General features: G+C 36.9%; 1 protein-coding gene across 4 annotated transcripts in view; it reads left to right on the plus strand.

Annotated features, from left to right (window-relative positions):
* The window catches only part of LSAMP (limbic system associated membrane protein), a 1857927-nt gene that overhangs the window by 1598743 nt on the left and 242043 nt on the right, over positions 1-17141 (plus strand). For all 4 annotated transcript variants that reach the window (XM_081137699.1, XM_081137701.1, XM_081137700.1 and 1 more), the window contains one exon: positions 7475-7707. In XM_081137699.1, coding sequence (XP_080993825.1) covers positions 7475-7707 — 233 coding nt within the window. The remainder of the gene's footprint in view (positions 1-7474; positions 7708-17141) is intronic.

The following is a 17141-nucleotide window of genomic DNA, read 5'->3' on the forward strand; positions in this document are numbered from 1 at the left end:
TTTCCTGGTTGTCATCTTGGTCATATTATTATCTTGAAGTAAAAAATAATAATTACTAATTTTAGAGTGCAGTATAGTGGGGAAAGACAAAAATTTAAAGTTCTCTGAGATCAAATTAACCTATTTCACTAGAGATGAATAGTGAGAAGATTGGTTATGACTTAGTCATCGACCCTCTATAAACTTGTAGAGATTAGGTGATGCCGCTGAAGCCAGTTAGTACTCAACGTGAAACCACTAGGAACTGTAAGATTTTTCCACCTTCACTATGTATTAGAAAAGAGACATCTCTCAGAATGTGAAATGAGAGGAGAAAGATCTTAGTATGTTCATTCACCTATCAAACAATTATTGAGTATTTTTATTTGTCAGGCTCTTTGTGAGGCAATGGAGATGTAAATATTGAGAAGACATGGCTCTACTTCATTCTTAAACAATAATGAGAGGCAGAAAAACAAAGAATTGAAACGCTAGCACAAGCAGGGAAACAACTAGGGAAATCAGAGAATGCTTCACAAGGGAGGACACATCTGAGATGGATTTTGTGTAGGAGCTTGCCAAAGAAAAAGGTTGCAAAAGGTACTTTCAGGTAAAAGGAAAACAAGAAGGGGGAAGAATGGGGTTAGAGTCTGAATAAATAATAAGTTTCATGGCTGAGAATCTCATTAAGGTTTTAGTTTTGAGGTCTTCACCTCTTGCAGTGAAGGCAAACTAGGCCCAGAGCCCTTTTAAAAAGGTTGCCCTGGTAGACAGTCTTATTACCTATTATTTACTTACTAAGCAATTCAGAAGGATGAAGGAAAGAAGTTCAAAACAATGCCTTATTAATCTCCACTTAGATTTAGTTTATCCCTAACTCTGCCTATTTTATTCATTTAACAGCTGTAATTTGATTCCCTGTGAGAGAAGATGCCTCTCCTGTAATACAGTCTCAAAGCTAGAGTGCCTCATGGGACAGAGAGGGTAGGGAAGTGAATACAAATGCTCTCAGACTGAAGAGATGGTACATTTGAATATAAGGGTCTTCCTAGAACTGAGCATGACCTTCACCTTGAAGCATGTGCAGCTCTTTTTTTAACTCAAACTGGCGGTGAAATTTCAGAGTTAAGTGATGTGGTGGATGTAGCCATACAAAAGGTGTTGATGGCCTTTGACTTTCTCTCTCTCCTTAAATCCAGATGCCAGTTACTTCCTCTCACCTCCATCACCCTCCCAGGGTCTGTGCTTTATGTAAATTGTGGATTATAGTCTAAGGTATCATTGTCCAGTTTGAGTGAGTGAGTTCCTTACAAGAGCTCTTCCAGATGGGCTTTCTTCTAAAACTCAAGCTCTTGAGGCCTTCATGCCCATTCTCTTGGTAACTTCTTCCAAAGCTCCTTTTGATCACCTGATTGCAAGTCCTATTCACATCCCAATTGATCTGTTCAAGAAGGACAACCTTCAAAGAAATATTTAGATGAGGAAAATAGTGATGGGGAGAAAAAGAAGAAAAAACACAAAACTAGGTTGTCACCCATAGGTAAAGGCTTCCTTACACCAATGTCCTTTGGAAGAAAATGTTGGGGGTAAAGGTAATTTTGGATATAAGAAGCATAGGAAGTAAGGTGAGGTGGAAAGTGGGTGATGTAAAAGCAAACATGGAAGTCAGAAAAATTACTACGATTATAATTCTCCATGTGAGAAGTGTCCTTGTGATTCATAAACATTCATCAGTGATCTGTTGGTTTCTTATCAGCTAGAGGAAGGGGCTGCTATGTTTCCTTTGCCTTAGATAGATCTAGTTGATAATATGTGCTCCTTCAATCTGCAGCTACTAGAGTCCCCTATTTCACATTTGTATCCAAAAGTACATTAAAAATTGAAAACTCCTGTTACTCTTTATATTTATCTCCTTTATTTATTTTACCTCTGCCTCTTATAGTGTAGATATACTAGACTGCTGAGCCCCTTTTCTAAAGGTAGCCCTGATAGTCTCATTACCTCTTATTTACTTACTTAATTACTATACGTTAACTCTGTTATAGCATACATGGTATATCTATTAATGGCCATATCTTAGAGGCATAATTTGATCCACATTATGTCTACTTCATGCAATGATGAGTCATAACATCTTGCTCCAATGATAAAAATTTATATAATACTGTATATGATAAGACTATCAAGTAAGGGGTTGGGTTTTCAAGTGAGACTTATAGAAAATAGTATCCTGACTTTACAGCCATGCCTCATACAACAGAATGCTTATCCTAAGTGCATTATAATTTATTGTAAGCACTTTTACTTCTCCTTAGTTCTGGAATGAGATAAAGGGTAAATCCTACATGGTATAGAGCATATTTTTTTTCCTTCTAGAACTTAGCATACTTTTGATATTTACTTTGTAATGACTCAGAAGGTAACAAAATTTTCTTTAAATAGCTGTGGAATTGTTTTTAACTGCATAGGGAGTGAAATTTTTAAATAGAAATTCCAGCCAGGACTCCAAGATTAATTTTACTTTCTCAAAGGTACAACTCAAGGCAATTTCCCCCCCATTCTAAATGAAAGAGATTTTTCACAGAGAACAGAGACTCACAACAAGAATTAGAAAAAAAGCAAGATTTAAAATTGTTTCTCACCCTCCTCAACCAAGTGGGGAGAAAAGAGGAGAGAACCCATAGTTCAAAGGAAAGGAACGGGTTATAGTTTCTTGCTACTTCAGAGAGCGTGTAACTGCCACCCACACACTGAGAAGGAGAAGGGATAGGCTCATCCTTGCAACATGAAGGTCCACAAAGCATAGAGTATGCCTCACCGTGACCGGTGACAGAGCCACACACATCTGGCCCTGAGGTGTACTACCTCCGGGTTCTCACCCTCTCTTAAACATCCACCACTACTCGGTGTGTGTGTGTGTGTGTACACATGTGCACGCGGGCACATGTACATGAATGCGTGCAAAGGAGGAAGAGTGAGAGGACATGATCCTACCATATAGATATAGTCATGGTGTTAATAGGACTAAAATTCAGTATAAATCTAGAACTAAGATCAGTTTCTGGTTCAAGAGGATTAAGATTGAGCAGTGCTGCGCAAGAGCAAGAGTAAGGCCAAGAGGGCAGGCAGGAGTCGAAGCCAGGAGTCAACAACGGAAAGAGTAGAGATAGGAGTAAGGCAGCTAGAGAGATGTTTATGTTTTCTAAGAACAAGGAACAGGCTTAATATCTGGTAGGTGTGTATCACTTGCATCATGGATATTCTGTCAGGAAATTAAGCAATCAATTTATACAAACTGAATTTAGCATTTCTTTTTCGCCTCCAATTAGATTCATCGTTTTGGAAACAATCTCCAGACTTACGCAGTGAGAGCTGAATTGTGAATGTACCTGTTTGTATAAGTGTGCATGATATACTTGGTATAAAATGTTCACAGAGATCCAATGCTTGCAATTTTTATGGGTGCATTGATTTTTTTGGTGAGTTTTATGAATTTAGGTATCCTGAACAGGGAAGAGAGAAGTGTGTTTGCTTGCCTTTCCTGTTATTTTTTTAAACTGATTTTTATAATATTATTGTTTCACAGTTAAGATAAGTAACTCACTTGATGTTTTTGAGTTCATGGTTAAAATGAACAATCCACTAAATGTTTATCTAGTGCTCTATGCTTTTTTGTTGTTTTGCACATACAATGTAGATTATTTAATTCCTGAGGGTGATCTTTTTTCATAGTGGAAATACTGAGCGCATTTTTTTCTCTTTTGGTTTCCTGTTAATATCATACTCAATAATTTTCTTTAAATGTTCCCTTTGTATCTGATCATTTTATTTATTTCTTAAGAAAAGTTAAAATAGTTATCCATCTGTTGTGTACCTATTAGATAATTAACAAATATTTCATAATTGATCTAATAGCAATTTGTTATATTAAATTTTGTTTATTTATTCCACATTTCAGTGCTTGTGTACCTGGAGAGTTTATTCTGCTAGGCCCTTTTAGGGCTCCATAGGTGAATTCCAGGAGGCTCACTGTTGTTAATCACTTTATAAGGAAAGATTCATACAAATAACTTTAATGTAATGTGGATTATAATGAGGTCATAAGAAGGAGCCAAGTAAAAGGATGGGATGCTTATAAGAGAACATTTCCTGGAGAGGTGGCACCCTGCACTATGTCCCATGTCTTTAGCTGCCTGCCAGAAATCCCACTTAGAGTGGAGGGGACATTCTCTGCCCCTCTCCTCGTGCCAATAGCACCCACTCTCTTTAGGGTGCCATCCTTTCTAAATCCTGGAATGATCTGCAACATCTTGAACTCTTGGAAGAAATATTCCATTAAATCCAAACAGCACATAACATTGACAGATTTTTAAAATTCATCTCTACACTTTTCTTGATTTAGTGAAGGATGATTTTGGAGAGAAAGCCATTAGGTATCCATTTTTGAAGTAGATTGTCTGATTTTGGAGCAGCATTGAGTGGGAGATAATACATTATTACCATATTATAATGGCATAGCATGAGAATTCTCATTTTCTCTATAGGCATGCCTAATGCCCAGTGAAGCCAACTCACTTCCTAGATACAAGCTCATTTTGCTTACTGGCCAGTCTGCATGCTGGGAACTTGGGTCTGCATTTAATCAGCATTTTCTCACTTCCAAGTAGCTAGGCATTCTGTGACTACCTGCTGTGTGACTGGTTATTTTCATTTAAGAAACAAATTCCACAAGTTGAGACTATTACTTTGACTTTATGTGGTTATTTTTGTTACATGTACTTATAGTTTAAAATAGTTACTACCTTGTATCAAGATTCTAAAATTAATTAGCTCTGAAATTATGTTATTCGTTTGCTTATTTTCCAGTATGAAAGTTTTCGTCACATTACAAAACATGATTTTCTAGTTTGTGTGTCAATGCACTTACTTTGGAACTATTGATTACATAAAAAGAACCCTTAAATATCTGGAGGAGTAGTTTTCTTTTAAAAAATACTACGTGGTGCTTTGAGTTGGCTAACTATACTGAGTTAGTAGAAAAGAGTGAGTGTATGTGTATGTGTTTGAATTTAATACACTTTTCACCTATTTGGTTGTAAAAGATAAATTTAAAAATTAAATACGAGTGAAACACAATGTAAAAATAAGATGTTATGTACATTGTCATAGCAAAGTCCCCACATAATATATTGTCTCAAGTAGATGCATTTTTATGGATCTGGCAATTTTGCTGAAATATTCAGTTACTTCTAAGTAAGATAGATCTGACTCCTCTCAGAGAATAATTTGGAATAATGATCTGTGTGGTAATTTTAACTTTTCCATGGACAAAAAATTGCTAAAATATCAAAAGGACCCTAAAGACCTGACTTAGAAACTCTTATCTTGTGCAGATAAGAAAATTCACCCAATTTATTTGTGGATGCAATAGAGCTTGGGATTGGGGGTGGGGTGGAATATAATGTAAGAAACCATATGTCTTGTGTCTACATTGTGACACTGTTAGTTCACCTGATACGCATTTACCAGGCATTTACTGTTTTACACCAGATTAGTTTTGGGAGATACCTTAATATGCTGGGCTAAACAGCATTCAGAGTACATCTCTGTGATATCTGCTTGCTACTGTGCTGAGCTGTATAGATGAGAAAAGTGCAAGGAGAAATGTGATAGAAGATTTGAAATGCACTTATAGAAGTACATTTCTATTCTTCTCAGTAAACAGAAAAAATACAGTAAATCTACATGAACAACTTCATTCATGATCTAGAAGAAAGGCAAACACAATGTAAAAATAAGATGTTATGTACATTGATATGTAATGTTATGTAATTCATAAATGATTCTAACTTGAGACATGCCACAAGCATCACCAAGGACAGGGAAATGATACCATAAAAAGAACAGGAAAAGTAAAATTAAGTCTAGAAAGAAGCAGCAAGTATCTATGAAGTTAGCTCTGCACTCCCTCATGGAGAAGTTTTAATTATCAAATGCATCTGATTAATCCCAGTAACATCTGTATGGCAAAGAAACACATATTGAGTAATGGAGATACTAAATGATACCTTAATTTACCTATGTTTAGGAAAATAAATAGGCTGAGAAGAAAAGAAAGACCTGCTGAAAGACCTGAATGCAACTAATTAAATAAAATAATCATGCTAAATAAAATACATAATTCAACAAAAATTAATGGGGTAAGGAGGTCTTCTGTTCCAAGGGAATTTTTAAAAGACTCAGCCTGTCTCCTTTATTATGAAAGTTACGGATTGGCCTCTGTATCCTTGCAGTGGACAGCCTTTGGATAAGGCATAAATTTCCTGTCCATGCGTGAGTGTGGAATCTCCATGCCTGGCTGTTTTGACCTGAGAGGAAACCTGGATTTGACTTGGTTTGGAAAATACAGGGGAATGTGGTGTCTTAATAGTTTTACTGTCATATCCCTGTCTCCTGTCCATCCCTCGTGCCCCAGAGTGCTGAGCAGCTGGCTCTGCAGCTCTGAACAGCTCTGGACCCTCTTCCTGTGGGGCAGATGTAAATCTTGCCAAAGTGAAACAAACAGAATTTACTTTTACATGTTTTTTTTTCATTTCCAGATTCTTGATAGAATTGAAGAAAACTGCACTCACCATGAAGGGTTTACTCTTTCTCCCTAATCTGTGTTCTTTGCCCCTTTCTTTCAAGTTTCAGGGAGAGGCTCTTTTAGGTTTCTAAAATAAGTATTCAAGTAAATTTTCCTTCATCTTCCTTGGAATAGAAACTACAAAACTGGTTTCCTCATCTCCCATAAAAGATCGAATTCATTCTAATGCGGTCAGACATGCCGGTAGTAAGCTGTCTCTCCAGCAGACAGCCCGCTGCCCTCAGCAGCCGGGACCAGGCTTGGGCAGGATGGTGGCCGCTCTGATCACCTTGACACTCGCCTGTCCACTCACTGGGACCTGCTCACGCACACCTCACTCCTGGGAGTGGGAATCCCAGACTCATTCAGATCAGATGCAAACTCTGAAATCTAGTCTAATTCCTGCAGTGGTGGGGCATAACTTGAATATACCATCGCACAAGACTTCAGGAAACAGTTATGAAAGAATAACTATAATTCAAAATCGAGTAAATGTGCCACATTATCAATCATCTAATTCTCAAAGTTACTTAAACAGATGGAGTTCTGTGTGAACGACCTTTTCCTAGAGAAGACAATAATCCAGCGGGAAATTAATACCCATTTAACTTCATTTGCCTACATTTCTCATACTCAGATTGTTTATTGCTGAATTGAGTCTAATATGATGACATCTATCCATTGAATGGTAATTAGGTCTTAAAGGAGAACCAGTGATGATACTTAAGACTCTAAGAAAGAACATGGCAATGGTTCATCATGCATATAATTATTTTTCTTGACTAGTCTTGTTGAATCTAATCATGTGGAGAATGAATGCAGATGCAGGTATGGCTAAGCTCTAAGGCTGTTGTTATTCTGCTCTGACAGGTGCGTTGTAGAAGACAAGAACTCGAAGGTGGCCTGGTTGAACCGCTCTGGCATCATTTTTGCTGGGCATGACAAGTGGTCTCTGGACCCCCGGGTGGAGCTGGAGAAACGCCATTCTCTGGAATACAGCCTTCGGATCCAGAAGGTGGATGTCTATGATGAGGGTTCCTACACTTGTTCGGTTCAGACACAGCATGAGCCCAAGACCTCCCAAGTTTACTTGATCGTGCAAGGTAAGAAAAAGACGGGACAGGTGGATGGTGAATGAGAGATAGGAGGCACTGAATAATCATGATGTAGAAAATACTTATATAATCCTTCCTAAAAAAAAATAGGAAGACGTTTAAATACATTATGGCACGTAAGTGTCTTCTCTCTAAAAGGATAGACTTAAAATGAGAGGATAAGAGGAATATAGAGAGTTGAGTCTTGCCACTGTGAGCCAGTACCCTTGGTGAGAATGTTTTCTCCTAGCCCTCAGTGTGAAAACACACAGCAGAGGCCACAGTTGGAATAAGTTGAAACAGGAGCACAAAGAACACACAAATGCTAAGAACCATGTCAAGTCCTCTTTCTCACGATGTTACGTACTGCATACTTTGTGGAAGGTTTGATTTTTACCTGTCCACATCCTAAAAAAATATTACTAATTAATCTGTTTTCATGATAGTAAATGTTGTTTGGAACAATAAAAATTTCCAGAGTCCTTGACATCCTCTCAGCTGGCCACCATTCTATGCAGTTTGTGTCTCCATCTAAAGGCAAGTTATTTGTGAGCAAATGCAGTGACAAGGATCTGCAGTCATTGGGGACAATCTGCTTCTAGATTGGGGTTTCCAAGGGCACATCTGAGTCATGGTTTTAAGGGATGAAAACCCTAAATGGCATACACACGCCCCCAAACTATAGCTCTCTCGGGTCCCTTTCCTCATTATTGCCGAATGAGAACAAAGCTGATCAGCTGCACAATTTTATTGCAAGCAAAGTCAAACCACCAGCAGTTTCAATCCATCTAACAAGATCTAAGCACTAACAAATATCAGGGCTGTGTTCATGTATTCTTGATTTACAATTTTATGTAAATTTAATGCAAATTAGGCATGGCCCTAGGGCTCCTGTGACAAGATTCCAGAGCAGTCAGTGGTGTGGCAAAGTTTGACTGTAGCTTCTATTAATGTGTATGGAATTGATTATTGCAGCATTTAAATTATTGCTCTTCCAACTTCTCTGATTAATAGGTTGAAACTGGAGTAAAATACATCAGAGGCTGCCTGATGCAGAGGTGGTTTAGTCATGTGACCTCCATCTTGGTCCATTTGCAATGGCTGAGAGCTTCATTTTATTGCTTTTAAAAGGCATGCCTACTGACTTGCAAAGTTCCTATCATAGTCAAAGCATAGAATGCTTTCCTTTTAGTTTAGTACAGAGCATTTGAGGTCCAATAATGAAAGACACCGGGGCTTGGATCTCAGGCAGCCCATTTAAAATGTTTAAACATAACTAGAGAAGTGTAAATATGTAAATGATTAAATTACCATTTCCCTCAAAACATAAACACAGGCAGTCTCTCTCTCTCTCTCTCTCCCTCTGTGTCTCTGTGTCTCTATCTCTCTGTCTGTCTCTCTCTCTCTCTCACACACACACACACACACACACACACCCCTCAAAACCGAAGTTCTACCTCATTGAATAGCAGACAGGGGAGATAACTAGTTTAGAACAAATTTGATCTAATGGCCAGCTCCACGTTATATTATGAGATTGCTACAAAATCAACATTTGTACTTTTACAGGTATGAATATTTGTACCTTTAATGTCATTGGAAAGTCACTAGAGGCCATGCTAGAAATTATGTATTATCCTATACCAAATACAATTAGACAATCTAAGTATTATATTCCTTGGTTTCTAGATGAGGAGACAGAAGTTCATTAAATTTAGGTTATTTGTTCAAGATCACACAGAGAATGCAAGTAGTTTGGAGCCAAACCAACCTGAACTCAAATCTGAAGCACTTTCTACAAGAATGGAAAAGTTTTATTATTACTTTAAGGACTACCACATTTATATTTAAGTCTGAACTCTTAATGCCAAATGTTCAGTGTTCTTTCCCTTTTTTCTTACTCATCTGTACACTTTTAAGCTACAAACATGATCAACCTGAGAGGGTTAGAACTAGAACTGGGTTAGATGATACTGCACACATCTCCGTGCTATGTCAGCATAAGTGAAATTAACTTAAATTTAACTTAATATTAAGGGGTGGAGGTGAACCTACTAAGTTCCAGGTACCATTTATTCTTTGTCTCATTTAATTCTTATAATATTGTTATTGAAGTAAGTGTTAAGGCCTTTATTATAAATATGCAAAAACTTAAAGTTCAGGGATAATTGGTAGCTTGCTGAAGTCTCCCTGTTGGCTGAGAACAGGGTTTCAAACTCATATCTGTTTGATTCAAGATGTTATTGAATTTTCATCTTTATCATATTTGTTTGAAAGAGAAAATGAGCAACAAAGCCTGTACTTATAGGGAGATGAAGAAAGGATTGTCTTTTCCTTGAGCCTGAGTCATGAAGGGGTTTTTTGGACAATTATGTGGATGTTGGCATTTGACCTTTAGCACCAGATGGCTGAACCACTTCCCCTTAGGACATTCAACTTCGTGACTGTGTCAGGGCTTCCATCCCAGTATGCTGTTTGTTCCCACTGCTTCCTGCCTATGCCTCATCTCTCCTTGTTTCCAGCACTTCAGAGACTCTGCTTTTGGGTGTGGCTGGCACCCAATCCCACAGATCCTTCCTTCAGAATATAAGTGTCTTTTGAGTTTCTCAAGTTCTGCCTGCTCACCCTCCATAGTTTGTGCAAATCTAACTCAACTCGTTGCTAAATAAACACTTTATTCTTTTCTCTTGCCCACCGCTTGAGGCCACCCTTTGCTCAAAGAGGCTATGAGATATCATTAAAGAATAGCAGTTCGAAGTGGGCTTTGCATTCACACTGCTGAGTTTGAATCTCAGTTTTCCTTCTTGCTACTTAAATAAATTTGGGGGTAAGCCAATGAATTTCTCTAAGGCTTAGTTTTATCATATGTAAAATACAGGTAAAGTTAAAATCCTAAATCCTATAAATGTATTGTAAGGATTAAATTTTGATGATGTATGTAAGTTCCTAGCCTGGTATATGGAGATCATGTGTATTCAGCAAATAGATGATGATGATGATGATGATGATGAAGAAGAAGAAGACGACGAAGAAGACGACCACTATGATGCTGTTGCTGCTGCTGCTACAGTATCTCTCATAAGGCTCAGTTTGGCCCTGGGAGTGCTGCCCAGTGTCTAACAGCTGTTACCCTTGCCTGTTACCCTTTATAGTGGGCTCTTTCAGCTTTTATTTTGGGTCACTCAGTCCATTTTCTTTAGTTGTCCTTTTTCTTAGCATCCAGTCTTTAGCTTTACGTCTTTAGGATTCTAAAGACTTCTTAGACCAGCATAATGTTTAAGTTCTTAGCTACGTTAATTAAAGATGTTTGAGGAGGATATTTTTTATTTTTTGGGTTTTTTTTTAATTGAATTTATTAGGGTGACATTGGTTAATAAAATTATATAGGTTTCAGGGGTACAATTCTATAATACATCATCTGTATGTTGTATTGTGTGTTCACCACCCCAAATCAAGTCACCTTCCATCACCATTTGTCCCCCCTTTACCCTCTTTGACCTCCCCCACCCCCTTCCCCCCTGGCAATCACCACACTGTTGTCTGTTAGATGAGTGGGACCGCTCCAAGGATTCTGATTGAGTAGTTTTGGAGTGGTGCTTGAGAATTTACATTTCTAACAAGTTCCCAGGTGATGCCCATGCTACTGGTGCAGGGATCACACTTTGAGAATCAATGCCTTAAAAGAATTGTGTACCTTAAAAACACCTGGGGAAGTAAACTTGCAAATTTTTATTTTATTTTAGACAGTCCTACACCCACAAATACTTCTAAAATGAATCTTGTTGGGCATGAGCCAGAGAACAGGTAGATTGATAAATACCTTAACTTTCACAGTAACATCTTAGGGCTTCCAAGGCTACTCACCTAGCCTAGTCCTATAGAAAGAAAATCTTCTCCTCTCTTTCCAAACTGCCCATTTTCACGTATAAAAGCTGAAAAAAAAAAAGGTTGAGATATAAAAACTGCTTTAGACTTCAAAAATCTTTATAAATTTTTAAGTAGTATGTGCACTCCCTCACATTTCTCCTGTATTCCATTTCCCCTGGTGCATCCTTCTTTCCATATATATATATATATATATATATATATATATATATATATATATATATATATTTCCACCATGTTAGTGACTATTCAACATCTCCAACATTTTATCTCTTGTTTTGGTGACTATTTTTCACAAAGAAAGTAAGTTTTTATCAGTTCATGAGGGTCATTACAGGCAAAATATCCTGTGTTGAAATAAATATCATGAACGGTTTGCTAAACTCAGTCTTTAGCTACATGACATCTCCACATACCTTCCTCATGAGGTGCGCAGGTGAAAGTTTTTGCATCAACAATTATATAAATCAATAATGACCTTTGGGATCACTTATGTTCAGTGGTATTAAATGTTGCATCAGCAGAAGCCAAGGCTTTTCAAATATATACATGCATTTATGATAATAAATTGTGAGACCTGTTTCTCAAGCCATATATGTTGGTTCCTATGCAGTCTTCTTTACAGATTCTAAGATCAAAGATTAAGAAAACATCACCCTTAACTTCAATAAAATAAAGAGTATTCTGGCATCATTTCCATTAATATTGTCAATTTCTTCTCCAAAGTTTACCTTGCTATGATTTCCTATTTCTTCTGATCATGCCACAGATGGAGGCACTTGTTTAGTTAAGGCAATGTTTCTCTCTTTTTTAAAAAAAAAAAAATATTGACTTTATTGGGATGACATTGGCTAATAAAATTATGTAGGTTTCACCTGGCTGGGCGTGGCTCAGCAGTTGAGCATCAACCTAGGATCCAGAAAATCGTGGTTGGATTCCGGGTCAGGCACCTGCCCGGGTTGCAGCCTCAGTCCCCAGTGGGGGGCGTGCAGGGGGCAGCCGATCAATGACTCTCTCATCATTGATGTTTCTGTCTCTCTCCCTCTCTTTTCCTCTCTCTGAAATCAATAAAGATATATTTTTTTAAAAAATTATATAGGTTTCAGGTATACAATTTTATAACACATCATTTGTATATTGTATTGTGTGTTCACCACTCCAAGTCAGTTCTCCTTATCACCACTTATTCCCCCTGGACCCTTTTTCACCTCCCCCTGACCCTGCTTTCCCTCTGGTAATCACCAAACTATTGTCTGTGTCTGTGAGGATTTTTTTTTTTTTGCTTAATCCCTTCACCTTTTTTACCCAGCCCCTGAACCTCTTCCCCTCTAACAGCTGTCAGTATGATTTCTGTATCTATGAATCTGTTTTATTTTGTTTGTTAGTTTATTTTCTTCATTAGTAGAAATCATATAGTATCTGTCTTTCTCTGACTGGCTGATTTCACTTAGCACAATACTTTCCAGGTCCGCCCATGCTGTCGTAAATCATCTAAGGATATGTTTTATGGATTTTAGAGAGAGAAGAAGGGGGGGAGGGAGAGAAGGAGAAAGAGAGAGAGAAACATAGATAGGTTACCTCCCATAACTGCCCCAACTGGGGATCTAACCCGCAACCTAGGTATGTACCCAGACCGGGAATTGAACCCGCTCCAACCAACTGAGCCACCCAGCCAGGACTAAGATTTCCCTCTTTCTTATGGCCAAGTAACATTTCATTGTGTAAAGGTACCACAGCTTTTTTATCCACACATCTGTTGATGGGTACTTGGGCTGCTTTCAAATCTTATAAATAACACTGCAATGAGCATAGGGGTGCTTATATTCTTTTGAATTAGTGTTTCAGGTTTATTTGGATATATTCCCAGAATTGGAATCGCTGGGTCATAAGACAATTCTATTTTTAATGTTTTGAGGCAAGTCCATACTGTTTTCCACAGTGGCTACATCAATCAGCATCCCACCAATAGTGCGCCAGGGGTCCCTTTTCTCCATGTCCTTGCCCACACTTGTTTGTTGATTTATTGATGAGAGCAGTTCTGACAGGTGTGAAGTGATATCTCATTGTGGTTTTAACATGCATTTCTCTGATGATTAGTGACATTGAACTTATTTTCCTATCTCTTTTGGCCATCTTCATGTCCTCTTTGAAGAAGGTCTATTCAGGTCTTTTGCCCTTTTTTTAATCGGATTTTTTGTGGTTTTCATATTGAGGTTTATGAGTTCTTTATAAATTTTGGATATTAGCCCCTTATCAGATGTATCCTTGGTGAATATGTTCTCCCATTCAGTGGGTTGTCTTTTCATTTTGTTGCTGGTTTCCTTTGTGGATATTGTACCAACCTTCCATCCCGAGAATAAATACAACTTAATCATGGTGTGTAAACTTTTTAATGTATTGCTGGATCTGATTTGCTAATATTTTTTAAAGATTTTAGCATCTATGTTCATCGGGGATACGGCCTATAAATTTCCTTCTTTGTAGTGTCTTTATCTGGTTTTGGAATTAGGATAATGCTGGCATAAAATGAGCTTGGGAGCCTTCCCACCTCTTGAATTTTTTGGAATAGTTTGAGAAAGATAGGTGTTAGTTCTTAGTTCTTTGAATGTTTGCTAAAAATTCACCTGTGAAGCCATCTGGTCCAGGACTTTTGTTTGTTGGAAATTTTTTTGAAAACAATGTTTCTGTTTATGTGATCCTTGCATAACCTGCAACAAGTCAGCATTTGGGTTTATTATACTTGTCAAAATACAGATTCCTGAGAATGACTCCCAGAACAATTAAATCAGAATCTCTGGGGATGCAACCAAAATTTGCAAATACATTTTGCTCTGAACGGTGATTCAAATACACATGAAAAACCAAGAACTACTATTGTAGGGATCTAAGCAATCAATGAGAATGATTTGCCGCCGCCTGCCTGCTCATTTTCCTGTATGACATGGTATCACATTATATCTAAAACTCTGAGGAGCAGGTACTGAAGAAAGCCTTATAATGGAAAAATTAAAAATAAAATAAACCTTTATACTCATTAAAAACAAAGGTTATTCTCATGTTCTTGAGCCCGGAGAAGTAATAGAAATAGTGCCTCAAAAAATGAGACCTTTTTTTTTAACTGTAACATTAAGAGTCTCCAAATGTATATGAGTATAAAGGACATGACAATATTTTAAAGGCTTGAACTTCTACTTAAATATCACATTGGCCATAGCTTACAACGTTTATCATGTTTTCAATTTATGTATTAGATTGTTCTTGAGTTTTATATCAGTACCAGTGTGGTCATTTCAATGTTGAGTCTTTGCCCTCTTTTTATGCTACTCTCACTTGGTTAACGTGGTTTTAGAAATGCCCTAATCTGCATATGCTATAATTGGAGATAATTTTTTTAAAAAAGAAGTATATTTCTAAATTTATATTTAAAGTTCACTATAATATTAAGTAGAATTTCAAGAATTTCTCTAACCACTATGACTCAAATCACATACATGGACTGTGAGAATCTCTCCATTATTTGGAAGAAAGTTCATCACATAATTACCTTAATGAAATCAATGTAATTGTGAGAAAAAATGAAAGTGGGACTCCTTGTGAGACCAAACATGTTTAGTGTTTCTTTTCCAATCCACACACTTAAAAAGCTGTTATTCCTTTATCTCACATTGATTTACAGAATATCCATATTGACCTACAATTGTAATGTTTGTAGATTCCCTTTTAAGTTAATAATTGAAGACTCAAATGTTAGAAAACACAAATTTAATTTTTTTTAATGAATGCACACCTAAGACTTACTGTTTCTAAGATTTAAAATCTAAGAAGCATTTTACAATTCTATTAAACATTTTAAGTAGATATCCTTTTTCTCTCTCTTAATCTCTCTCTTCTTTCCTTCTTTCATTGCTTCCTTGGTTCTCCCTTCCCTGCCATCCTTCTTCTCTTCCTTAATTACCATCATGTTGCACTGATTATTTTTTCAGTAACTTAACATTGCCTACAAAATTTCACACAAAAGGTTTGCCACAGCATTCTAATTGAACTTAGCCTGGAACTCTACATTTTTTAAGCATTCTAATAAAGTACAGTATTTGAAATCTTTAGTTAGATTTTATCTGAGGGTTAATGCTGTTGATTATTGAGAATCTTAATGATTAATTGGAATTCTCATTTTGATTTTACATGCTGAAGTCTAGTAATTCTTCTACTCTTCAGCTTAATTTTTCAGACAATAGCCCCTTGATTAGCTGTTAATAGGTCAGGTTCAGACTGTAAAAACATCACTATCCACATCAGCAATCAGACGGCTAATGTAATGGGAAGATGTGAAATTTTGGGGTTAAATATTTTGGAACCTTACCTCATGCAGTTTTAATTCGATGTTCCCTCTGTAGGAAGAATTTCAAGTTTTATCTAAACCAAGCTCATCCACCCATAATTAATTAGTCTCTCCAAGCTCTCCATATTTATATGCAGTCCATCTTTTAGTTAAAATAAATCAACTATTTACATCTACGTACTTTCTGCTCTAATCTGCATTTGTCCTTTTTGAAGATGAGAAAAAATAAGGGAAGAGAGACAACATTATTTTAGTACCCAGAGTTGGCTCAGTGTAAAAACCCAAACTCCATGAAAGGAGGAAAGTTAATTGAAGATATAGAACAATGAATGTGCAGTAATATTCAAATATTGCATCACTACACCAATAAGGATTTTATTACCTTATGGTCAAAATTTTGACAGTGATTAATTGAGAAGAATTTGGAGGTGGGGATTTATTCCATATTGAATCTGCATCTCCTAGGTAGTGTAGTTACATCTAGCCTGTGTCATCAGTTATTTTACTTACATTTACATGCTAATGTATGTGGCTACTCACAAATGTGCTAGTTTTTGCACAGAGATTTTACCTATAAGATAAATATAGCTACCCTTTCAAATATTTTTAAATAGCGCTGTGAGGCATCATACATCATTATCATCATCTGTAGTATTTATATTTTCTGTACATTACCAAAGTAAAACAGCAATAACTTGTTATTTTTTAAAACCAATAATACTGGGAAAGGGTTAACAAAATGTGGCTAGCTTGAATTGTCAAGTCACTAGGAAAACTAACACTTTTATATCTCCCTGATGAGAGTGTAAATTAGTGGAAACTTTGCAGGGGTAATATAAGGATGTCTATCAAAGTTTTAAAGTAGATTTGTATCACTTGACCCAGTAATTCCACTTCCATGAATGTGCAGACAGAAAATCCTCTGAAATGCAAGTACAGCTTTTTGTACAAAGTCGTCATCACAGAATTATTTTTAAAGAAAATTATGAAAAACACCCTAAATGTTTAGAGTAAGGAATGAGGGAGTTAAACTAATTTCATAAGAAGAAATACTATTATAATGGGCATTAGATTGTCTGCCCAGCATTCCAACCTCTTCCCTGTGTTTGGGAACTTCCCTTCTTTTAGGATTATTGGATTGTAGACATTACCAACCAGTGTCAAAGCTGAAATAAAATTCAGACACCCTCAAAACTAGGGCTTGGACATGAGGTCCAGG

Source organism: Miniopterus schreibersii (genome assembly GCF_964146895.1).
Source record: "Miniopterus schreibersii genome assembly, chromosome: 5".
Classification (NCBI taxonomy): domain Eukaryota; kingdom Metazoa; phylum Chordata; class Mammalia; order Chiroptera; family Miniopteridae; genus Miniopterus; species Miniopterus schreibersii.